Genomic DNA, 25,355 nt, shown 5'->3' on the forward strand with positions numbered 1-25,355 from the left:
TCATCGGTGGTTTTTCCACATTTTGCTGCATTGCTTTTTTTCAGACTGCAGCTCATTTTAATCCTGAACTACCATTCTTAGCAGTTTACCCTTCATCTGTGATGGGGTAGGGCATCATAGTGCTTTTTTTAGTTGGAGGAGGGTAAAAGGAAATTGCTCTGTGCTTCTTAGATGTTTCAGGAAAAAGGGATAAAAGCTGCACATTTTTATTAGTTAACATAGTTTTAATGCTACCGTAATCCTTGCAATGTCCACTTTGAGGCGATCTGACTGAAAATGTTAGGTCTTTGTCATCGTTGTAACTAGGGCTGCAACTAATGATTATTTTGTAAATCGATTAATCTGTTGACTATTTTGATAAATCGATTAATAATCAGATAGCCAAATGTTCCTTAAAAAAAGACGGTTTAGGTGAAATAGGTGGTGAAGGTGAAATAAAGTTTCCCCTTGATAGAGCATATCGATAGAAGAAAAATATTTTTTTATCCTAAATGCAAAATTTTTGCATTTAAAGGCATGTTCTACAGTCTCTATACTCCATTTAATGGTTAATCGATTACTGAATTAGTTGAAAATGATTTATATAATCGATTAATCATGATTCATCCGATTAATTGTTTCAGCCCTAGATTTAACAGTTGGACCAACTATAGTATGCTCACAGTCAGATTGATCTTCAATAGATTTTTTATTTGAACATTTTTAATCGTCTTGCAAGTGTAAATAATTAACGCTCTTTAACGCCTGGCCACAATTTTCATAGTGAACCCTAAAAACTAAGGGGTTGTTTCATGTTGTAGACCAACATATTGATATTATACCCGTTTTACTGGAATACCCTTAAATAGCATCCAGTGGAATAAAATGACTTAAGGGTATAGGTTTGGGAAAAGTTAAAAGCTGAGTTTGGTTTTGAGATCTTATGCTAAGGTAAAGCATATCATACACTTTGAGTATTTCATAGAGCTTTTTTTAATTTAACAGTGAAAACGATATGACACAGATCTACCAGCATGATGCCGTCAGCTTAAATGGTGAGGCCAGGCAAAAGGGCTCATTAATCTGAGGAGTAACCTAGCAGTGTTTGGTAGGTGGGAAGATGGATGGAGGGAAATGCATGGGATTCCCTGAAGGAAAACCTGTTGGAAGCTGCAAAAAGTGTCTAGATGTGCAAAGCTGGTAGAAACGCACATAAAAGGATTTTATGTGCGTGCAAAAGGTAGAGACCATTGACTGAATATAAGTGACATTTTAGAGTTTTTTTGTCAAAATAATTCAAAGCATTACTAGTTAAACAAATTTTAGCTACTTTGTGTTGGTCTGTCAGATTAATATTTGCGTGGCAGTCATTACTGGTATATTGTTCCCATGTTTAAGTTGTAGGAATCAAAAAGAACTGATAAAGCATCAGCTAGTTTTTAACTTTTATTTTTTGTTTCTGATCCATTACCCAAATTCATTGCATAAGGACAAGTAGGGGTTAGTTGGAAGTTGTTAGGTGGAGTAAAAATTTTTAGCCTAGAAGCTCAGGTAGGTTCCAGGCAAATTGTAACTAAAGTTAATCACCAAGTTCCGTAGTATTTCAGTCCAATTAAAACTATTTATTTTACTCAACTTTGGTATGTTTTTTTATGGGGATTTTTTTCTTCCAGAGCACATCGGTTCTCAAGAAGCGAGGGCGTAAAAGGAAGCGGATCAACAGCAGCGTTACTACAGAAACAATCTCTGAGACAACAGAGGTTCTAAACGAACCATTTGACAACTCGGAAGATGAGCGGCCAATGCCACGACTGGAGCACACCTCCAGGATGGGAGAGCTGGAGGAAGAGGACGACGATGACGACGAGACGCAAACGTACAAGATGTCAGCTTTACCAATAAAACGGCGGAGAGGTCGTCCAAAGCTTGAAAAAAATGCACACAGAGACAATCTTGAGAGCTGGAATGAAGGTATTTCCATATTTTTGAAAACTGTTCTTTAAAATTGTAGAGAAATTTGTTAGCATTGTGAAAATGACTGCAAGTTTTGAGATATTTCTTTGGAAACCAAGTCGGCCTTCTTTAGCATGAGTTTAGACCGCCCAAGAACTACTGATTGGCCTGTTGTCTTTTCTTGTGTGATTGGCTGTCACCGCCGTCACTCCTGAGAAACACACTTTACAAACATCATGGTGACATGGTCCTAACTCTGCAAAATTACAATTGTAGGGTCGCAAACCTTTTTTCTCAGCTTTCTGGTACATTTTGTATTTTTGAGATAACAAACAGTCCAGGAGTTACGGTCCTGTGGAAAAACGTGGCTCTGCAAATGACGACAGATGGAGAGGGAGTCTGCTGCTGTAAATTAGGCATTTGTTCCTCTCTTGGGTCATGTTATCTAGATGGCTTGTTATATCAGGTGTATTAATTTACACAAATCTTTGAATTGGTCTCATGTATGTGCGAGTGTTTGGTTTTTAGACTTGTAGTCAGGATGTCTGAAAAAGGAAAGAAAGACATATGAGACTTCTTTAAAAGTCAAAGTTTAAGTTACATTCAAAGAGTGTAACACCCCTCCTAAAACATCCTCACTGGCTCCATAAAGCAGCATATTGACTTCAAGATCATCCACCTCATTTTAAAGCTTTCAATAACCTTGCAGAGTATAATAATTATATTAAAAGTGCTAATAAAATGTATTATTGTTAAATATAATTATTAAAATACAATTCACAAATGTGATTTTATATCTCCAAGCCAATAATAGTTCATGACATGCATTCATATATTTTGTCAGGAGAGGGATAACAGAGATGCAAGAGAAAATGGAAGAAGCAAAGAGAGAAAGTGGGGAAATCACAGAAGAACTACTAGAAAACACACTGATGTTATATATAATAGTTACAATAAAAAATACTTGCATCATCCCCACTTCTGAAATCAAAATTTCGTCCATACCACTGATGATTTTGTTAAAAACACTTATTCCTAAACAAGGTATTATTTCCTCCCTTTAAAATATAATCGGGTCAAAGGTTACCTCTTTTCAGCTCTCTATAGAATGAGGCTAAAATACTACAAAGTCACTCTAATACCTCATACACAACTTGCCAATATTGTTTTCTCCATCTGTACAGTAAATATGTTATTCTACCTGGAGTTCAGAAGAATAAAGATATTTTTATTTTAATTTCCAGGAGCTGAACTTGTCTCAAAGAGACCCTGCAGACCTCGTCCAGTTAAACGGAAGAAAGGCTGGCCCAAGGGGGTTAAACGTGGTCCTCCTAAATGGAGGCACAAAAAAGAACGCAAGATGGGCTATAAGCTGAACCTCTACACGCCGCCCGAAACCCCTATGGAGGCAGAGCAGCACCACATTCGCACCGAGGAAACAAAGCACACACTGGACCAGGAGCCGTTCAGCGGAGATGAGGAAACAAAAGCAGGACGATCTCTGGACAGTCCAGCTTTACTGCAAGAAGGGCTCCACTCGGAGCCCCCGAGTCCTGCTGATCACGGCTCCCAGACTTCCAGCTCGCCTGAAGGATCACCTGTGGCTTCGCCAGTGTGTTCACCTGCTATTTCTGTTGAGGCTCCCTCCCCACAGCCTTTGGAAAGGACTGACTCACCGGAACCGACAGGAGATGAGAAGCTGGAGAGTGGGCGTCAGCCGGGCTCTCCTGGCAAAGCTATGGAGGACGGTTCTGAGAAGGCTGCATCAGCAGAGAGCAATACTGAGGAAAAGTATGGAGAGGAGCAGAGAGCTCGGATAGAGGATGAGGATGCTGATGATGAAGATAAAAGTCGCAGCAAGAAGGTGGTGCAGAGTGGCGCGGAAGAGTCAGAGCAGAGTTCGAAAAACTCACCTAATGTCCCCCAGACTTTTTTAGATCCAAAAGAAGATGATAGCTGTGAACTGAGTCAGCAGGTTTCTAAAGAGTCATGCGTTGAAGAAGTACCGGTTGGTGCCACAGAAAAGCTGCAGGATGCAATAACAGAGACGGCCGTAGAAACACGGCCTCCTGAAGCAGCAGCAGTTGCTTCCATAGCACCTCCAGACTCTGATAATCCAGCAGACTCAGAGTCTGAGGAAGAAGGCATGCCCAGTCCTGCTTCAAACCATCCACCCCTCCCACCCGCAGGAAGGTCCACGCTGAGCCCCGTGCTGAGAGAGGATCCCCCTGTCTGCACAGAGTTTGACTCAGAGACCGTCCAAGCTGTTCAGTCTCTGACGCAGGAAAGCGAGGGAGAGACGGTGTTCCAGGACTGCGCTGAGAGCCAGGAGCCCTGCAGGAATCTGCAGACGTACGCCCATGTGGCCCAGAGCCCTCAACTCACTTCCCTGGACGACTGCCCTCAGTCAGACCACAGCAGCCCCCTGTCCTCGGCTCAGTCCCATCCCAGCCAGTCAGTACGCTCCGTCAACAGTCCAGCCGTCTCGATCCTGGAAAGCGGCTATACACAAATAAGCCCTGACCACAGCGCCATATCGGTGCCCTCACTCCACAACATGGAGACCAGCCCAATGATGGACGTACCGTCTGTGTCAGATCACTCCCAGCAGGTCGTGGACAGCGGATTCAGTGACCTCGGTAGCATCGAAAGCACCACGGAGAACTACGAAAATCCCAGCAGCTACGACTCCACCATGGGGGGAAGCATTTGTGGTGCCGGCCCCTCCCAGAACAGCTGCTCGTATGGCACTATCCCCCCCAGCGGCCTGCCCCAGAGCAGCTGCGCCGTGAGCCAGCAAATGGCCGCCGTTAACCCCAACGGCTGTGGAATGATTCAGCAGAACAGCCTGAGCTCGCCGCCGCACTGCGGTGTCAAGTCGCCGCAGGGCTGCGTGGTGGTAGAGAGGCCTCCCAGCAACTCCCAGCACTCCCAGCACAGCCAACACACCCAGCGCAGCCAACACAGTCAACACAGCTCTCACAGCAGGCACGGCCCACCACACAATCAACACAGCCAACACAATCAGCACACCCCTCACAATCAGCTCAGTCAACACAACCAGCACAGCCACCATCACAATCACCGCCTGCAACACAATCAGATCAGCCAGCACAATCAGCACGCTCAGCACGGCCTGCACAGCCAGCAGCAGCAGCAGCCGCCCATGGCCCCGTGCTCCATCCCCCCTAACTTCACCACCACCATGCAGCTGGCAGACATCCCCGAGTCTGGCAACCCCAACTTCGCCCTCTATGAGAGAATCAACCCTCAGGGGGAGTATGGCGGCGGACATTATTCCCAGTCCTCTGGCCTCAGCCTGGCCAAGCTGCAGCAGTTCACCAACACCTTCATCGACCACCCTCATTCCCTCCCCTTCAACCACGCAGCCTCACACCCCATCACCTCGTATGCAAACAATCCGTCGCTATCATCACAGCACTCCAGCTTGGTCTCCTTACCCCAGACCCCTCACAGAGTCCCCAACCCACAGGTGCAGGCCACCATGACTCCTCCCCCAAACCTGAGCTCCCCATCCTCCATGATGCTGCAGCCCAACATGGGTATCTCCCGTTCACAGCGCGTGCACCAGATGACGTCAAAGAACCACATCTCGGCCCGCTCCAAGTCGGCGCCGCTCTCCCACAACCACCAGCATCAGATGTATACCCGTACGCCGCAGGCTGTTGCCATGCAGGCGCCGCCCAGGACGCTGGCGGCCATGCCGCGTATGAACATGAGCATGAACATCATGCCCGCGCCGGGTTACAATGTCAACTCAATGAACATGCCCTCCCTCAACGCCATGAACGGCTACAGCATGAGCCAGCCCATGATGAACAGCAGCTACCATGGCAACCACGCCTATATGAACCAGTCACCCCAGTACTCTATGCAGATGGGCATGATGGGAACGCAGCCATACCCCCAGCAGTCCATGCAGGCTCCTCCACATGGCAACATGGTGTACCCTCCAGCTGGTCACCATAGTTACATGAACACGGGCATGTCCAAGCAGTCCCTGAAAGGTCCTCCCTTAATCAGGCGGTAACTCTCCACAGGACAGAGCTGCTTCTCCTCCTCCCGTGCATTTGGCTGTTTTTAAAAAAAAATGCACTGATCAGGCCTTGCTTTTTGTTTTTGTTTTTGGTGTCCCTTTTTTATGTTTGTTACTTAAAAAAAATATAAAAATAAACCAGCAGCAGCACTTGTAAAGAATGCAAAAACTTTCATCCGTGAGGTAACTTTTAAAGCTAACGTTTAAAAAGTATTTTTTGTTCCTCCAGATGGGAAGCCTTACATCATTAAGATGAAAATCTATTTAATTAGTGTTAGCGTGTCTGATGTGTCTTTAGACCAGGCTGGTTGGGAGCTCAGTTGTAGAAGTTTCATCAGTGTAGCAGCCTCAAATGAAGCCATTTAATGCGCCTGCTGCGAGTGGAAATAGTGGCTGTTCAGTGTACCTGTCTAACAGTGCTGACAATTAGTTTGTACTATACTCATGCCTTTGTATATTTAAATTATTGTACTTATTTTGTAAAGTGATAAAAAGCATGCTTCGGTCTCTGTTAGTGACAGTGCATTGAGTAGTACTGTACAAGTGTTGTGCTTAATAGCAAGCCATTTAAAAAAATATATGGCCTTTATTAGGTTTCCCTTCACGGGGAGAAAGATGAAACTATATTTTATTAAATCTAATAATGTAAAAAAAATGTAAACTTAGTCTTGTTTCTCTGTTTGGTTTGAGAGGTTTTATTGCGATGTATGTATAATTCTGAAGCCTTTTTGTAACAGATCTCCTCCAGGCAGCTTTCTGTTTAATAAAACAGACTGATTTCTGTCAAAAAATAAAGCATATCTCCGTGTTTGTACCCTTAAAAACAAAAACATTTCAAAGTGTCCCGAAGGGTGGCAGAATTTTAAAAGAACTAAATGATTATAAGGATGAAATAACAATACAGATATAAATCTAGTCCAAAGTCGATATTTTACATAATGCCTTTAAAGCTACGTTTTCATTCCATGTGTAGATTTGTTTTCTATCTTTATAAAGCATTGGATTTATATTTTACCGAATTGTAGAAGAATAGAGCCTGTGAATAGACCAAACTAAGCTAATGGATCGCATGTAAAACGCAACTTGTACTTGTGTTTTTGTTAATATTGCTCTTTTGTAGCCTTTGTACTTGTACAGAGTTGCTGGTAAGAACAGGGGGGGAAATATCTGGCTATGTGCACACAAATTGAACAGAATGACATTCTTGTATTTATGACTTTTTTTCCTTTTGTCAGTCACTTAAAATGCTGTAAATTTTAGCATAAGAATAAATTATGATTGACCATGTACTTGATTGTTCTCCTTTAATCAGAAGCATAGCTTAGATCCCACTTTTTTGGAGAAAATAAACTTATCTGGACCAGAACAGTGAAAATAAATTCATAGCCACATATGGTGAATATTTAATTCCAGTACAAGGATTTGGTTTTTAGAAGCTTAGTTATATTCAAGGACATGAAAAACCTACTTTAAAAAGTTTATGTAAGAATATGTCTCTAGCTTGTTTCAGATTTTTGCTTTTAACTTTTGAAGTAAATTTTTTTTTTTAGACTTGAGCAGAATCAGTCTCCTCTTCCCTCCAGGAGCTGTTGATCCAGCTCCCTCAGCTGCTTCAGGAAGCCCCAGTTAGGGATGATCCGTCTCTGTCTTTTTACATGCTCGATGGCGTCCACAACTGTCATGTTCTCATAGATCATCAGGTAGGCGAGAAAGAGAGTGGCAGATCTGCTTCTTCCCATCACACAATGCACCAGCAGTTTATCTGGAGACAAACAGAGCGATTAAAACAGTAAAGTAGCAGAAAATTCTTTTTTTTTAAAGATGGGAGCTGTTCCTAGTATTTTCATTACTTTCTTCACATATACAATCTTATTTAAAAGCAATAATGCCTCTTGAACATTCACGTTTCATTTTGGCTGATTAGGTTTCTCGTTATAAACAAGTTGGAGCACTTTATAAATGTAAAGAGAGGAGGTACAATTTGTTTTGGTCTATCACAAGTAATCAATAAAATTCATTAAAGCATGTGGTTGTGTAATACACTAAAAAAGTTCAAAAGGTTGAGCAAAATACTGATGTTATGATAAAAGGAGGCATATTATAAAGGTATAGTGGAGGATTTTCAAGAATTTTTCAAAAGACCAGCACTCTCCAATTTAAAACAAAAATGCACATGCACTAGCCAAGAGGGAATGCCTATTAAATGCATGTGAGAGCATGCAGGAGCCCATTTCTCATCGTGCACGCTCTGTTTTTTAAGTTGCTGTTTGCATCGCCCATACAAGCTTTCCAAAAGAGGATTTGCGAATTTTCCACTATGTCAAACTCACCACTGGTAAGTGGCCGTAGGTCGGCCTTATGTAAAGATATAACCAGGATGATTGACATTAAGGAGGATCACTTATTTTGATGATCCTCCACTATACCTTTAATAGAACTGGTGAAATAGTCTTACTCTGAGGATTTTCTAGAGTCTCCTTAATGAACTTTGCAGCAGAGAAGAAATACTGGCTGAGGTCAAAAGTTGGGATGTCTTCTGCCACCACGCCATAATAAACAACGTCCATGTCCCTGTAGTAATCCGCTCCAGTGTCCACGTTGTTCCACGTTCCCTCTGCTGCATTCAAAATGTGAGTAATACCCAGCCCCTTCAGGGTAAACTTGTCCTTCGCAGTCTGTCTACAGGAAGTTAATAAAACATGCTCTTAATACCTTTTAGTGCTGTGAAAAATTGTTTACCCCTTACGTATTTGCTTTGTTTTTTTTCTATGATAATATAACATTGGCCCTCTTTTGCTGAATGGTGATTTAATCATCAGGTTAAAGACATCTATTTGGTTCTGATCCATGAGCCACAGCAAGCACTGATTTATACCTGACCTATAAAATAAGAAATAATATTTCTCTGTCATGATGAAATAGGCCGAACAATACCCTAATGGTCTGTAGAAATTTAAGAACAGATGAGAAACAAAGTCCGTGATTTATAAGTAAAGAAAGATTTTAGGGTTTTTGGAATTCAGGGAACCACAGCAGTGAAAACTAAGAACATTACTGAACCTTCAAAGGTGACGCCATATTTGTCCAAGAGCACATGGAGAATTCATCAAGCAGCTCACAAGAGTGCCCAGAACAATATATAAAGCACTGCCTCATTTAAACTCATATTTCAACACCAAGAAAGAGAGTGGACAAAAATGGCTTCAGGGCAGAGATCCAAGAAAAAAAATAAACACTACTATGGTTTTCTGAGGACTAATTACACTGTAACAAAAAATAATAAATATCACCTTGTCAATTTTTCTTGAAATAAGAGTCTATTTCCTTGATTTAAGCAGGTAGAAAAGTTTGGCAATGGAATAAAATTATTTCTGTTTAAAATATGACAAAACCCCATCATCTTATTTCAGGTGCAGAATTTTTATTTTCTTTTAGGGAAAAATGCAAATTTTATTGTCAGATCATCTTATTTACCAAATTAAATTAGCAATGCATACCTTTTGACTGAAAGTATTAGCTCAGTGCATATTTATTTTATATGGGACGCTGCATGTTTAAATACGCATTTATCTAACCTGAGACTCCTGAATTGGGCAAATTGTAGCTCCACCTCCTGTTCTTAGCTCCTTTCCACATCTTTCAAGAGTCAAACCACTATCCTGGGTAGGAAAGGAGCATTTACCTTTACAGATGTAATTTCTGGATGCAAGCGCACACGGACAATGCAAGTCAAAACCAGGATTAAAGCCTTCCAAAAAAGAACTACGAAAACAAAAGTTGGATCTCCATTTTAAAAGCTAAAACACATGAAGGAGATTAAATTTTCATGTGTACACATCAGGGAATAAGGTATTTTTGTTAAACTTGGTGAGGTGGGCTGTTTCTATACGTCCTGTCACACAAGGGATTGTGAAAAACCGTATATCTCCTACTCTGCAGATAGGAACGTTGGGAGGTATCTATGGAAACTTCCTAATTCCTCTTCCTACCTCCTCTCTTACTGTCTGCACTATTTCCACAACACTTATCATAGTGAATGTTAATGCACTTCCACTTTGGCTTAACTGTCCTTACCAATTGCAATATTTGGAAATAGCCAGAGGAGATTAACAGTGCAAATGACCACATTGCTTTGGGGCAGATAAACTTATTTTTTAGTAAATTATCTATTATTTTTTTTATCCGTTTTTTCTGTGTAGGCAAGGTTGAAACTTTAAAAAAGAATACCATTCTGACAATGAGACGTTGTAATAATAGTGTGATGATCTGGCCCTGCATAGCTGCTTTAAGACCTAGACATGTTGCTGTTATTAACTTAACCATGAATTCTGCTCTCAAGTAGGAAATCCTGAAGGAGAACGTCAGTTGATGATCTCCTCTGAGCAGCTCAGGAAGGATAAGACTTTATTTCAATTATTTCTTTTCAAGGCATTTGAAAACACTGTTCTATATACAGGTGCTGGTCATAAAATTAGAATATCATGAAAAAGTAGATTGATTTCAGTAATTCCATTTAAAAAGTGAAACTTGTATATTATATTCATACATTACATACAAACTCATATATTTCAGATGTTTATTTTGTTTAATTTTGATGATTACAAATGACAACAAATGAAAATCTCAAATTCATCATATCAGAAAATTAGAATATTGTGAAAAGGTTCAAAATTGATGGCCCCTGGTGCCACACTCTAATCAGCTAATTAACTCAAACCACCTGCAAAAGCCTTTAAATGGTCTTTCAGTCTAGTTCTATAGGCTACACAATCATGGGGAAGACTGCTGACTTGACAGTTGTCCAAAAGACCACCATCGACACCTTGCACAAGGAGGGCAAGACACAAAAGGTCATCGCTAAAGAGGCTGGCTGTTCACAGAGCTCAGTGTCCAAGCACATTAATAGAGAGGCGAAGGGAAGGAAAAGATGTGGTCAAAAAAAGTGTACAAGCAAGAGAGATAACTGCACCCTGGAGAGGATTGGGAAACAAAACCCCTTCAAAAATGTGGGGGAGATTCACAAAGAGTGGACTGCAGCTGGAGTGAGTGCTTCAAGAACCACCACACACAGACGTATGAAAGACATGGGTTTCTGCTGTCGCATTCCTTGTGTCAAGCCACTCTTGAACCACAGACAGCGTCAGAAGCGTCTTGCCTGGGCTAAAGAGAAACAGGACTGGACTGCTGGTGAGTGGTCCAAAGTCATGTTCTCTGATGAAAGTAAATTTTGCATTTCCTTTGGAAATCAAGGTCCCAGAGTCTGGAGGAAAAGAAGAGAGGCACTTCATCCACGTTGCTTGAAGTCCAGTGTAAAGTTTCCACAGTCAGTGATGGTTTGGGGTGCCATGTCATCTGCTGGTGTTGGTCCATTGTGTTTTCTGAGGTCCAGGGTCAACGCAGCCACATACCAGGAAGTTTTAGAGCACTTCATGCTTCCTGCAGCTGACCAACTTTTTGGAGATGCAGATTGCATTTTCCAACAGGACTTGGCACCTGCACACAGTGCCAAAGCTACCAGTACCTGGTTGAAGGACCATGGTATCCCTGTTCTTAATTGGCCAGCAAACTCTCCTGACCTTAACCCCATAGAAAATCTATGGGGTATTGTGAAGAAGAAGATGCAATACACCAGACCCAACAATTCAGAAGAGCTAAAAGCCACTATTAGAGCAACCTGGGCTATCATAACACCTGAGCAGTGCCACAGACTGATCGACTCCATGCCACGCCGCATTGCTGCAGTAATACAGGCCAAAGGAGGCCCAACTAAATACTGAGTGCTGTACATGCTCATACTTTTCATGTTCATACTTTTCAGTTGGCCAACATTTCTATAAATCCTTTGTTTTTATTGGTCTTCAGTAATATTCTAATTTTCTGATATGATGAATTTGAGATTTTCATTTGTTGTCATTTGTAATCATCAAAATTAAACAAAATAAACATCTGAAATATATGAGTTTGTATGTAATGTATGAATATAATATACAAGTTTCACTTTTTAAATGGAATTACTGAAATCAATCTACTTTTTCATGATATTCTAATTTTATGACCAGCACCTGTATAGGCATTTTATCTTTACTTGATATTTGAATTTCTTTAATGACCTGAAATATTGAAGTGTGACGAAATAAAAGCAAGAGCAAAAGAAATCTATAGGGGCAAACAATTTTTCACAACTATTTCTATTTTTAGACTTTCTGGGACTTTTTTTTTTACTCACTCATCTCCGATGTAGACGTTAGGCCAGACCTTGTTGACATGAGTGTAAGCCACGCTCCCACGGTTGAGGATTTTCTCCAGCTCGTAGCCCCCAGGTGTGACATAATCTTCCGTTGCGCTGGACTCCTCTGCTGCTTTTGTAACATTTATCTTTGATCCGCTCTTTGACTTATATGAAGCCATTTCTCATAGTGGCTCCCTTCCACACATGGTTTCTCTGCCCAAAGTCGTAAAAAAAAGCAACCTTTTTTTGTTTTTTATCTTCAATGTGCATCTCAAGCTCCACTCACCGAGACATGGAGGACCTTTGTTTTCATCCCTCTGCCAGCTTGCTTGAAGCAGAACATGTGAAGGGATAGTTCTGGGTGCAGATTGTGTAACCTTCTCTGTGACGGAGCATCAAATGCAGGGGATATTTTTAGGGCTGTGATGTGGCAGGGCCCCCTGACCTTAGCTGCCATGTCTTCCCTGCCTGTGGGGGAAAGCTTCCACCCAGCCAGTCCCTGCCATCCACATCTAAACACAGGACTTTAATCTCAGCTGCTGGCAGCAAGCTGTGTTTATCCAAACTCGGAGCTTGCCAGAGTATACCCACATGCAGTGGAGTGAACAGGGCCATCTGAGCCTTTGCTCCTTGAAATCGTGTCAGTCTCCTTTAGCCTTTCTCCATGTCTTAAGATGCTGGGAGAAAGCATGTAAGTGCAGTCTTACAACATCCGTTAAGGATGGTCTGCATCTCCCACAGCCTCTAAGGCTGGAACTGAAAAGTGTCAAGCGGTTCAACAGACGAGGTTTTTCACTGGGATGGCACATGCCTTTGATTTCCCATTATATGATATGCACGGTCAGCTCAGAGATCTAAATGGGAGCCCCTGAAAGTGGGAGCGTGGCGATAGCTGCGTTGCAGGATGGCGGGATGAAGCTGCTAACATGTCAGACTGAGTTTTCACACCATAAAGCCCCCTTTATTTTCCCTCCTCATATCTTCATATTCCACCGTCATTCATTCTGACAGTGAAATCATTAAACCTGTGATATCCAATTCCTTTTATTTTGACAGCATCTTTCTCCCAGCGAGCTCCGAAGAGCATCTCTTATTAAGATGGCTTCAGCTTTTCATCTCTCTTTTCAAAGTCTGACCTGAATCTGTATACTCTCTCAGAACAAGGATGGCATATTTTTTTTGTCATCTTGCATCAAGCCTTTTTAGATATTTTACAGCTTTAACCGTACTTCACTGGACTGAATTGAATACTGAAGTGGAGCATTGTTTATTTATAGGCATAAGCTGTTTCTGTGTTGTTTCAATGCAGGAGGGGTCGTGGCAGCTTACACTGACGGTGGTGTATTTTAGAAACCATTCCTAAAGGAGAGACGTGTAGATTTGAGATCCATCATGGGAAAATTTTCTCAGACAAATTAAAGATCTTTTTTCTTCGTCCTTTTTTGTCACCAAACTTTGCAGGTAATTAGTAAATCAACGTGACAATGACAAAACCATTTTAACAATAGCTTTCTTCTTGTACTTCTTCAGTAAAGGTTAGACATGTGTAGAGCATAACATTTCTTTGTAATTAGATTTTCAAACCTGAACAGTGGATCTCATTGCTTTTTCTAGAGTTACCATAGACCTTTGGCTTTTTCTCTGGCAATATGTCCCCCATTTCCAGCCTGTCAAACTTAGGCAGCTAACATTGCCTTGGTAGGTTTGCAGTTGTGCTAAAGTCTTTCTCTTTTCAGATTCATTCTCTCTGATCTGTCTGTAGCAGCTCCTGGTCTGCTTGATGCTGTTTGATCATTAATGTTTTCTAACAAACATTTATGGCGTTTAGTGAAGAGGTTATGTTGTTACAGAGGGGATAATCATACACCGTTCACTAATAGTGTACTTTCTGAAGGCAGCTGGTTGATTGGCTCATTTAGGGGATAAAAGGCCTCAAAATAAATCCATTCAATCAATTCGGAAATACTTTATTAATCCTAAGGGGAAATTAAATGTAGTAACTCATCAGCTCTTTTCTCAAATAATCTGAATAATCTTGCAGGAAATTATTTTCTTGCATTGCAACCATTTCACAGAAGAGAGAAAAACAAGATTGTAAGAACAAATAAGATATAAGAATAAAATAAGATTAGGATTACAGTATATACAATTGACATTTTTTACAATTTACAATGCTGCTCAGTACCAAATTACTATTATTGCACATGACCTTGTTATTGCACATAGTGAAGTAAAGAAATAAATAAATAAGTAATTAAATTAAATGACTGTCAGGGAGATGAATTATACAGTTTGATATCCACAGGCAGGAATGACCTCCTGTGGCGCTCTGTTGAAAATAATTGTTAAATAATTTTAAATAATTGTTGCAGATATTGATAAATGTAGGCAGGAAGGATCTTTTATAGCGGTCGGTCTTCCAGCCTTCTTTAAATCTCTCTTTGTTCCTAATGTCAGAAAGCACTGAGCATACTGACTCATAAAAGAGATGACTTGAATTTCCTGCTTCTCTCTTCTCCTTTAACCTGCTTTGTTTCCTCTGTGCCTCCTTTTCAACTCAGCTGGTACTTGCGAAGTAGCTGAAGTATTTCAGCTTTAGATATGTTAATGAGCTGCTCCCAGGTATAAAAAGGAAACTTTACATGGTTAGCAAATGTCTAAAAAGATAACATAATACTGGCAAAAAGCTCTTCAGTTGTACAGCATCAAAAGCAAGAGCCAAAAAAAAAGGAAAAAAAAAAAAGAAATTCTAATCCACAAATATAGGATCTATAGAATTTTTTAGAAAGTAACTTGATAATCAAGCTAGCAGAGATACCCCAACATGGAGCAAGCTTACAGTATGCAGTGAAATTCTAGAATTTATTTGCAGATGTCTTTAACCATGTGTATTTTTATTTTATTTTACAGTTACACACCACTTTGGGCCGGATTTATCAAGATCCAATTTTGCGTGCAGTAATTTGCGCTCGCAAACTGGAATTTTGCGCGAGGGGCTGAACCATGGTTTGCGGGTGATTTAACAAGAGCGATTGCGTAACTGGTGGCAGGTGCAAAACTGTTGGAGACGCCCTATTTAAATGATGGTTTTGCGCGTTTTGTGATTGGCCGCAAAGTAGTTTGTAGTTTCTACAAACTAGTGCATTAAGAAATTTAAATCTTACAGTGATATATAAAGAAAAAACTTTGGCAACCTTTATTCCCTAAGGTGGTATGTGGCTGAATTTCTACTTCACTGCAGTAAAAAAAAAAAACAAAAAAAAAAAAAAAAAAGTTTTTTTTGTATTGGCCTGTAGAAAAATGCACATACCAAATGGCTCACAAGAAGTGACTGTGGATGAGATTACTGCGCGTACGCATCCCCGCAGCATTGGCATGTTGCTCCACAGGCGCAGGGGGAGAACCTCGACCCCGTCGGACAGCACTTCTGAAAAACGAGATTGGGAGATCCCAGCTCTCGCTGCAACCGTACGCTGGAATGACCCAGATGCAAAAAAGTGCAACGTTGCAAGGAGTTTTGTGATATCTGGTATTGCGTGGGTCCTCCTTGTGGCTGGCTCCAAATCCATTCGGAGTTCCCCCAACAGCTCCAAAATGGCAATGCTGGATAAACGACATGTTTTGATGATCATTTCCTCGTTCATTCCAAGAATATTCACACGGAGTGAAAAAATGCGTTCTCTGCGTCTCCTTGCTTCATTTCGATGTCTCCTTCTTGCGACAATAACCGCTGCCATGTGTGCGCAATTACGCATACAGACCATTTGCACCTTCTTTTGAAACGTGTTAAATATAGAGTCAGATACCGTTAGCAAAATTGTTTTTAGGTTTAATAAATCACTTTGCGAGTGCTAAATTAATATATTTACATGTTCTTCTCCCACAAGACGCACTTTTGCGTGTAAACGCCCCATATTGCATATTCATTGCAGAAAAAGTACTAAATGGATAAGAGGCGCTATTTAGCACGTTTTAAAGACCAAATCCTTTTAGCACGCTGTTGATAGAACAGTTTGTACATTTTTTAGCGTGCGCAGTGAAATAGCTCACGTTTTTATACACGCAAACCTTTGATAGATCCGGCCCTTTGTGTTGAACAAAATCTACAATCCCAATAAAATACATTACCATATGTAAGGTTTAGAGAAAGAGAGTCCAAAACACAGTACACCAATTTTTATTTTTTTTGTGTGTACCTTTTCAACTTTAGGGTTTTGATTGGATTAATATTTTACAAAGGTGGTGGACAAAAAAAAGTGTAAGGATATTTAATTTTTTTGTTAATATATCAATATATATTAACAATATATCAGCAATATATCTGATAGCTATGATTGTAAAGCTGTAAGAGTTCTGATAATGAATTACACACATTTGTAATTACGGTTTTTAAAAAGGTAATGAAAAACACTGTGTTACATTAAAAGTTGACAGAAAATCTAGACTGAAACTATTCCATTTTGACCTTAAATACTGGGGATTTATGAAAAAGAGGGATTATCCTTCATCCACACCTTTCTCCATCTGCATTTGTTAGGTCTTTTTTTCTTTCCAAAGCTAAAATTGAGTCCAGCTGACGGAGCTGGTTCAGAAATCCGATATTTGGGAGGATGTTTCTGCTCCTGGAGACAACTTTCACAGCTTCCACCAGGGTAAGACCCGCTTTGATCATGAGGAAAGCCAAAACAAGGGCTGCTGAGCGGCTGATTCCCCTTGCACAGTGGACGAGCACCTTACCTGCACAAAGAAATAACAGCTACAAATAGTTTTTCTATATATGTTAAGTATGAGTATGGAATGTGAGTAATAATACCTTTTTTTCAATTTTTTCACAATGAAACAAAAAAAACATACAAAACACAAAATTACCATATAATGGTATATGGTGAAAAGTTGATCATAAAACGAGATAAAAAAATGTGCTTTAGATTGCATGAGACTCAACACTGGTGCTGGATTTACCTTCCAGTAGAACATCAATCCTATAAAAAACAGTTTAAGCTACAAAGCAGTTGTTAAAATCATATATTTATAAAGTATTATAGCCCAGCTAAAGTTGTTTCAGTAATTGATGACAAGAAAAAACAAAAAAATCCTACAGCTTCATATTAGTTCTCACTAAACTAAAGCTTTTTTGCAAAGAAATATGGGCAAAACTCTCAGAAGCTACATCTGCAGGTGGTTGAGCAAAAACACATCACACAGTTTCTGGCTTATGTTTAGAGACTCTTTGTAGGCTCTTCACTACTTCTGTTGATAATTTTCATAGAGAAACCTTGCTTAAACAACTGCACTCACACATATTCAGACAGGTTTGTGGATTCAGATGTTTACAGATGTTTGCTGCCAAGTAACCTTGGCAGCATCTAAATATATCCTGTATTGAATAATATTGTGTATTTTTCACTGATGTTATTATATATGCATTGGTTGTTCTTTTTCTCTATCTTCCTATATATATATATATATATATATATATATATATATATATATATATATATATATATATATATATATATATATATATATATATATATATATGTATATGTTGCTTTAAATTAGAAATGGTTGTAGCTGTGTAAACAGTGTAAACCAATGGAGCAAGTACTTACATCTTAGCTCTGAATTGGACAGCACATTATAAAACAGCCAAACTGCCATGATGCAAGCATTGCTTAAATACCATCTTGCTGAGTTCTCATCTAAACTCATTCAATATCACTGACAGAGGCATCAACAAGCTGCAGCCCTTCGAACTGTTACGTGACTCAGCTGTGCATCACATGTTTTAAACACAGTACTGTATACCACGCTAGGAAAACCCTGGACATTATGGCGTCTTTAGTGAAGAAGTATCTGCTATGATCGACTTCAACAAATCACCTGTCGCCTACTTTAAGCAGAAACCCCTCCAGAATCATCTGAATAAAACATGCAAAGTATCCGTGGAGACGTGCTGGAACTCTTTGTATGCAATTTTGGACTCCATCAGAGTTTAGTATGAGGATGCCCGCACACTTCTAGAGGAGCGAGGAGAAGTAACCCCAGTAAAGAGACACTGGGTTACATTGTTGGATTTCTGTTGCCATTAAAAATGGCTACCAAAGCTTTGGAGGAATCCCAAACCTTGGTTATTTCACCTAGCCACTGTCTGGTTGGACCGTCTGAAACGCCACCTGCAGCCACCATCACCTGACAAGTTTGACTCTGTCATAATTTAATGAAAAATGCCTCAAAATTCTGACTCTAACAAAATTCCAACTGCATCTCCTGAAGAAGCTGGCCATATTCTTGCACCCCAAACTCAAAAGCCTCAAGCTGCTGTCTGCCCAGAGTGACAGGATGATTGTTCACAGCGAAGCAAGGCGTCTTGTTAAAGGTAAAAGAAAAAATAGCTGGCTTGATATAATTTCAGTGGCAAGCACATACAACACATTATTTGTCCATGGTGTCTCTCATGTCAAAATGTCAGAATAAACCATTCAACAAGGTAGATGCATTGGTACAATAGCAGCACCTGAAGAGTGCTACATTTATTCATTAAGAACAGAACAAAAACAATGCCAGTTTCTCAATATGTGTACTTGTGCGTTCTCATGCGCTCGTGAAATGTCATCAGACTCAGCCACAGCACTTTTCCAATTCACAAGAACAATATAGAGAATGTACAAAGTTCCCGGATATTGTTCTCGCCCTTCCAAAAAAATGAACTATGGTGGGCAAATCCATCAGATATTTCACACCAAAAAATAAAGAACTAGCGTATTTTTTATGCATTTTTGTTGCCATGAAAATGGCCACCATATTTGCATCGCTACCACTTTTTGCTGACACAGTGACAACAAATTTCAAATTGAATAGAATTATCATGTGCACTATAAGCAGCCACACACTATCTCACTGGTTAATATATATGATTAACATTGGCCTCGCGTTTCCAAAGAGAAGCGCACTTTAAGAGCAGAACCAACTCCATTTTGACTTGGAGCTAGCTTGAAGCATGAAGTCAAATGTTTGCCTTTGTTGGTGTAATCGCCTTGTTAGGGTGACGTTCCTAATTTGGTTCCAATGTAATGCCATCCATATCCATTGTGGGATAGTTTGACCAGCAATGGACCCAACATTACTGTTATATAAAATGAGTAGCCTGAGCCTAGCTAAGATAGTTAGCTTTGTTTTATGCAGCCTGGCGTGTTAAAAAAAATCTAATTTTATATTTGGGACATTGATTCTTGAAAACCAGCTACTCTGACTATACACGGCAAGAATACAGCATTACGTCACATACAGTACTGCAGTATGTGGTGATGTCATCAGTACTGCCTCTGTACCTCGTGTCTGCAGCATGTGGTGATGTCATCAGCACTTCCTCCGTACCTCGTGTCTGCAGCATGTGCTGATGTCATCATTACTGCCTCCGTACCTCGTGTCCGCAGCATGTGCTGATGTCATCAGTACTGCCTCTGTACAGAGTATACTAATACTAATACTATGACTCTTTTTAGCCTATTTCTGATGTCATACTATACTATGACTCATTTTAGCCTATTTCTGACATCATATTATACTATGACTCATTTTAGCCTATTGTAGTAGGCTAAAATGAGTCATAGTGTAGTGTGACATTAGTAATAGGCTAAAAAGAGTCATAGTATAGTATGATATGAGAAATAGGCTAAAATGAGTCACAGTATAGTATGACGTCAGAAATAGGCTAAAAACGAGTCAGTATAGTACAACGTCAGAAATAGGCTAAAAGATTCACATTATAGTATGATGTCAGAAATAGGCTAAAATGGGTCATAGTATAGTATGATGTCAGAAATAGGCTAAAAAGAGTCATAGTATAGTATGTATCAATTCAATAAAGGGAGTAGTAGGTTATATTACAAGCTACATAATGTGTAGTCAGTCTGAATTTCTTCGGTCAAATTGATCATATTATTATTATTAAAGTTATCAACTAATATAACCAATTTACCTATTTTGTGATGTTCTTTAGCTTGATAAAGCCGTCTTGGTCTACAGACAGAGCTCAACCTAGTGGTAAACATTTGCTTATTGCTCCTTTAGAGAACTTTTAGTTAAACAGCAACATTTTAATAAACTTGCTTTTCTTATTGATTTAAATATCAGATATGGTGGAAAAAAAGGCTTAAAATGATCTATACACAAAAATCAGTTAGCTAGAGATCCCAAAATAAAGCAGACATCACATTTGTGCTCCATGCGTTACCCTCGCACCTCCTTCATAATGCAGTTTGCCTGAACCATACCTTTCTGACTCAGAGCTGCGTAAATGAAATCAGCTGTCTCTGAGAAGAACGGGCTCAAGTCAAAACCTTTGCAGTCTACTGCTTCTACTCCATGATACTGTATGTTGGCGTCTCTGTAGAAATGTGGACCGGTATCAATGTGCTGAGGGCCATCTGCAGCATTCACCACATGTGTTATTCCCAGATTCTGTAGCAGTGTCTTATCCCGAGCTGTCACCCTGTAAATAGCACCAGAGATGATGGAAGGACTGTGATTATTTCTCGCCTGCAGCCATCTCTGGCAGCATATGTTTGGAAAAAATGCATCATTGGTGACTCAAATGTACATATTTTTCTATATTTGTGCCATCAGTTGGTCAAACATGCAATTTGTTTGCAGAAACAGCTTCACAATCGGATCAGCACATTCCCCAAAGTGAGAATGTCACTTACGCATTCCCGATGAAGAGGTCGGGCCAGACCTCGTTGACAGCTCCAGTGGGACGCCTGTTCTTAAGCAGAAGGCCCAGCAGGCTGTAGGTGGGTGGTGTCTGATCCGCTGACTCCTCCTCTGAGCTCATACCAGCTATTTCTCACCTCACTGTTGGTATATGATTACCTCTGTTTGAATTCCTATTAATATTCGCCAAACACATAGATGAATTTCCAATTGTGGTCTAGAAACAAACACAAAAAATAGCTACAACTCCTGTCCTTGGAAAGCTTGCAATCGTGTACCCTGTTTTGAGTCTGAGACAGTAACGAGTGTATTTAACCTGCTGGAAACTGACAGCTGAACATACCAGAGGCTAAACTGAGGCAGTTGGGCTATTTATTACTCTCATAATCATCCCAGAAGCCATGCTGCATCTTCACCGTGGTAATGTTAACATTTAGTTTGGAGTAGCAATCCTAATTGTGGACATAAATTTCTAAACTATCTTTGAAAAAGGCATCTTAACCATTGCTAAACAATATCTGCATGCTTAAAACCCCTTTTTAGAATCATTGAGCCCAGGATCTCATACACTTAAGATAAATGCCAGATTTGTGGGGTAAATAATAGTTGACCTGTCAAAAAATCTTCCTCCTGCACAGTGGATCTATGTAGCTTGTCCAGAACAACAAAGGCTCTCCTGCCTAAATCTTTAGTAAAGCTTTTTATCTCAATCCTCAGAGTGGAGTCATACTCTTCCCATTAATGGATGATGGATTGTGCTTTGTGTTTAGATCATGCGATATATGTTTGATAAACTAACCATGCTTTTAAATTCTCCACTATTTTCTCCCCAAACTGTCAGCTGTGTTCCCTGGACTTAATAATGATGTTTGCTTCCTAATCTTCTCTTATAAAGGCCATTAAGGAATAAACACTGATCAGATTATAAACCGATGGATTGACTTTACTAAAACCAGAATAGGTTCGCACTTACTAGGGATTTTTTGTTTTGTTTTGTTTTTTTAGGTTTTTGTAGCACTAGTGACTCGTTATTGGAAAGTAGGGTGACAGGAAAGGGGGAGAGACAAAGACGACAATATTAATATTTGAGACAGCAAAGGACTAGAGCCTCTCTGCATGGATCATGCATGCTAACCACTGCTCTACCGAAGCACGCCCCACAATTACAAGAAATTTGACTCGATGTTGATGGTGCAGACAAGATGGGAAGTGACTGAAATAATTTGTCACAATCTTCCCTGCATGCCTCAGAGTCCTGGAGGCGTACAGATCCTGGAGAGATGGAAAATTGTGGCAAATCACTTTCTCTGCAGACCGGACGACATGCTGCAGTCTGTCCTTGTGGTAAAAAGATCACTTGTTAAGACATCTAGTGGGATTGGATTCTGTTTAAGGGTATCAGAGTAGATATAACTTAATACAAATGTGCTTTGTAGGGATGGAACGGTTTATGAAAACCGTCCGAACCGTTCCGTTCGACTATCTTGGTTCGATTTGCGTGTGTTACGTTCGGTTCATGCGCTGCTCCATTTTCTCATTTACACTACAGAGCAGAAGGTGGCGGTACTGCGACCAAAGCCAACCACCAGTAGTAAACAAGAAGAAGAAGAAGCGAAGCAGCGTAGCCGGGTGTAGCAGGGAAAAAAATCAGTTGTTGTGGAGAATTGTGTGGGTATGGCGAGTGGGAAAGAACAGGCGTTGGAAGACGCGCCAGCACCACTTTATAGGTCTGCTGTATGGGACCACTTTGCATTTAGAGTGACCTACGATGACGGCAAAAAGAAAGTTGTGGATAAAAGTGCAACAGTGTGCAAGCATTTTGCAACACGTTTTGTTTATGCTAACAGCAATATGACCAACATGTCATGCTAACCCCGAAATCCCACATACTCCATCAGCGCTGCGCTCCAGACCGCCTGCACAAAGCAAAGCCTACAGCCTCCACTGTGGCTCCCATCCGCTCCGCTCTGAGTTCCTTGTAGATCGTAGAGGGCATGCGCTAGATGATTAAATTCAAAGCAGCAAAACATGCGGAAATGATCCATGGTTTCTGCGGATCATTAAAAATAATTACAATTCATTAATTTTTAAAAATTGTTTTCATTAGTTTCATTAAAAAAAAAAATTTCATAAATTTTTATAATTTTTATAAATTTTTGTATTCTTCGGTGTAACAATAAACATATACCGAACCAAACCGAAAACTGTGACCACGAAACCGTAAACCGAACCGAACCGTGGATTTTGTGCTTTGAAATAATCAGTATTTAATTTTTTTTTTATATAATTATGCCCTGCTTTGGGCTAATGTGCAAAATAATTTCTGCAAATCCTTTCGAGGGTTTGAATGAGTAATGTTTTTTTTTTTGTATTAAGTCTACTATTATCCATGGTTTCTGAGTTTATTTATATTGTGATTATTGTGTTCAGCCATAGCTTTCAGTCCTTAGGTCTTCTGAGAGTGTCACTTTCCTGCTCCTCTCTCAGCTGCTTCCACTCATCCAGTTAATCTCATCTGATTCCAATCCCACTAATCACTTCTCTAAGTATATATACCCTCTTTGTTATAGTACCACTCCAGTTTATGTGCTTTTGGTTCTGTGCTGGGAGGCGTTGTGGCAGTTTTTTTTATATGTTTAATAGCTCCTCTTCCTTTGCATTATTCACTCAATTAAACTTTGTTGAAAATTTGAAACAACAAGAAAACAAAAACAGGTTTCTTTATCGCAAATCCAGGCAGAATGTTACCAACTAAATGAAGCATGCTTGGTCATATGAACCATTTAGCAAACAATATCAAAGAGACCCTAAATTAACTAGCTACTAAAGTTGCATTAGGTTTGAACCTAATGCAACTTTAGTAGCTAGTTAATTCAAGTGTGTGAAAGATTCACTCATTTATGTGTCCATTATTTAATTGTTTTTAAAGATTTTTTAGAAGTTAAATATAAAAAAACATATCTTCACAATTAAATTCTGAAAAAATTTCAGTAGAGTCTGCTTCTGTAGGTTAGTTGGACAGTCTCATAGGTCACAGGGTAGAATTTGGTTCTGATCCTTTGACCCTAACAGAAGAATAGCTATTGCTGTTCTCATGTTTCCAAACATGATAGGGAAAGTCCCTTCAGCCTTCAAAGCAACCCAGTTGGGCCTCAGGTTTTGACACCTTTGTCATTAGAGATTTAGCCCTTTTAAACTAAGATCTCAAAAAGTGGATAAGGAAATATGCTCCACAGTTAAAAGGAAACACATTTTTACTCCATGGTTTCATGTTTTAATTTACAAACAAAGCTGATGTGTATATCTAACTCCTTCAAAAAATCTAAAACATTTTAGCCCTCATATTTGATTAAAAGACAAGAAGATATCCTTTTTTAAGGATAAAAGTTTGATCGTTTTTGTGACCTTTGCTCCTTTTTTCTTATTTTCTTATTTTATAACCTGAACATTTCTCATTTTATCTCTGAACTTAACAACCACACTTTTTGTTTTTCTTTCTAAGATGTTCGTGCTGTGAAGTGTAGCTTTTACATTTTTCTTTTCTTTACCGCTTCCACATCCAATTGTGGGAAAATAAAGCATATTTATATTCTGTTCCAACTCCGGTGCTTGTTGCGTGGTGCTAAGGAACCGCAGCGGTAGAAGCAGCTATAGATTTGAGAAGCCTGTGACAGTGCTTGTCACTACCCGATCTGTCCCAAAAGCACGATCCATTCTGCGCATGCACCATCAGCTCATTTGCGCCTGTGCATCCAGATGTACATCTGGGTGGTCCTCGATTTTATTTTTGTTAAAAATACCTAGATGATGTTTTCCTTACTCAAAAATAGTAAACGTATTAAAATATAATGTGTTAAAGGTTAGTAATGTATATCCTGACAAAAAAGATGCCTTAAAAATCCTAAAATCCTGTTTTATCTCTCCTCTCTGCCAGATCTGCATCGGAATTGAGATCCTACGCTACTTCCGGTCACTAACTTTTTTGGCTTTGGATTTAAACATATATATATAGTGTTTTTGAGCTTTATGTTTTCTATTTTGTTTTAACCTTATGCTATATAGTGTGTAATCTAAAGAAAGAAACCGTTAAAATGCAGATAAACATGGTTTAATCATCATATAAATGTAAAATATAAACATTGTCTCACAAAAGTCATAAAATATTTTTTACAGATATATATTACTATCCTTTAGTGAGTTAAGGATAGAAATAAGTAGTTTTAGTACCATAATTACGTTATTTGTGGACACCTGGATGTATATCTATTTGCGCATGCGCAGAACGGATCGTGCTTCCAGGACGGATCGAGTAGTGACAGTGCTTAAGGCTCAAGAGAAGCTACAGCTAGCCTAGGCAAGCTATTGAGGCTAACTGCGGAGGATTGATGCAGAACGGCAGAAAATCGGATACGTTTACTGGCG

General features: G+C 39.8%; 2 protein-coding genes across 8 annotated transcripts in view; one reads left to right on the forward strand and one right to left on the reverse strand.

Moving 5' to 3' along the window:
* Positions 1–7,278, forward strand: part of kat6b (K(lysine) acetyltransferase 6B) — a 32,258-nt gene extending 24,980 nt beyond the window's left edge. For all 7 annotated transcript variants that reach the window (XM_038272678.1, XM_038272684.1, XM_038272683.1 and 4 more), the window contains 2 exons: positions 1,653–1,950; positions 3,177–7,278. In XM_038272678.1, coding sequence (XP_038128606.1) covers positions 1,653–1,950; positions 3,177–5,983 — 3,105 coding nt within the window. In that variant the 3' untranslated portion in view covers positions 5,984–7,278. The remainder of the gene's footprint in view (positions 1–1,652; positions 1,951–3,176) is intronic.
* On the reverse strand, positions 6,665–21,152 carry LOC119774890. The gene is made up of 8 exons (XM_038272609.1): positions 20,927–21,152; positions 20,495–20,712; positions 16,733–16,955; positions 12,810–12,895; positions 12,505–12,546; positions 12,216–12,399; positions 8,445–8,668; positions 6,665–7,751 (listed from the first exon to the last, which is right to left on the reverse strand). Exons 1-8 carry the CDS (start codon positions 21,052–21,054, stop codon positions 7,552–7,554), a joined length of 1,305 nt encoding a protein of 434 aa, XP_038128537.1. The 5' UTR covers positions 21,055–21,152; the 3' UTR covers positions 6,665–7,551.
* Between the last annotated feature and the right edge of the window lie 4,203 nt (positions 21,153–25,355).

The sequence above is a fragment of the Cyprinodon tularosa genome, unplaced genomic scaffold (assembly GCF_016077235.1).
Source record: "Cyprinodon tularosa strain WSP-4 unplaced genomic scaffold, ASM1607723v1 ctg84, whole genome shotgun sequence".
NCBI classification, from domain to species: Eukaryota; Metazoa; Chordata; class Actinopteri; order Cyprinodontiformes; family Cyprinodontidae; genus Cyprinodon; species Cyprinodon tularosa.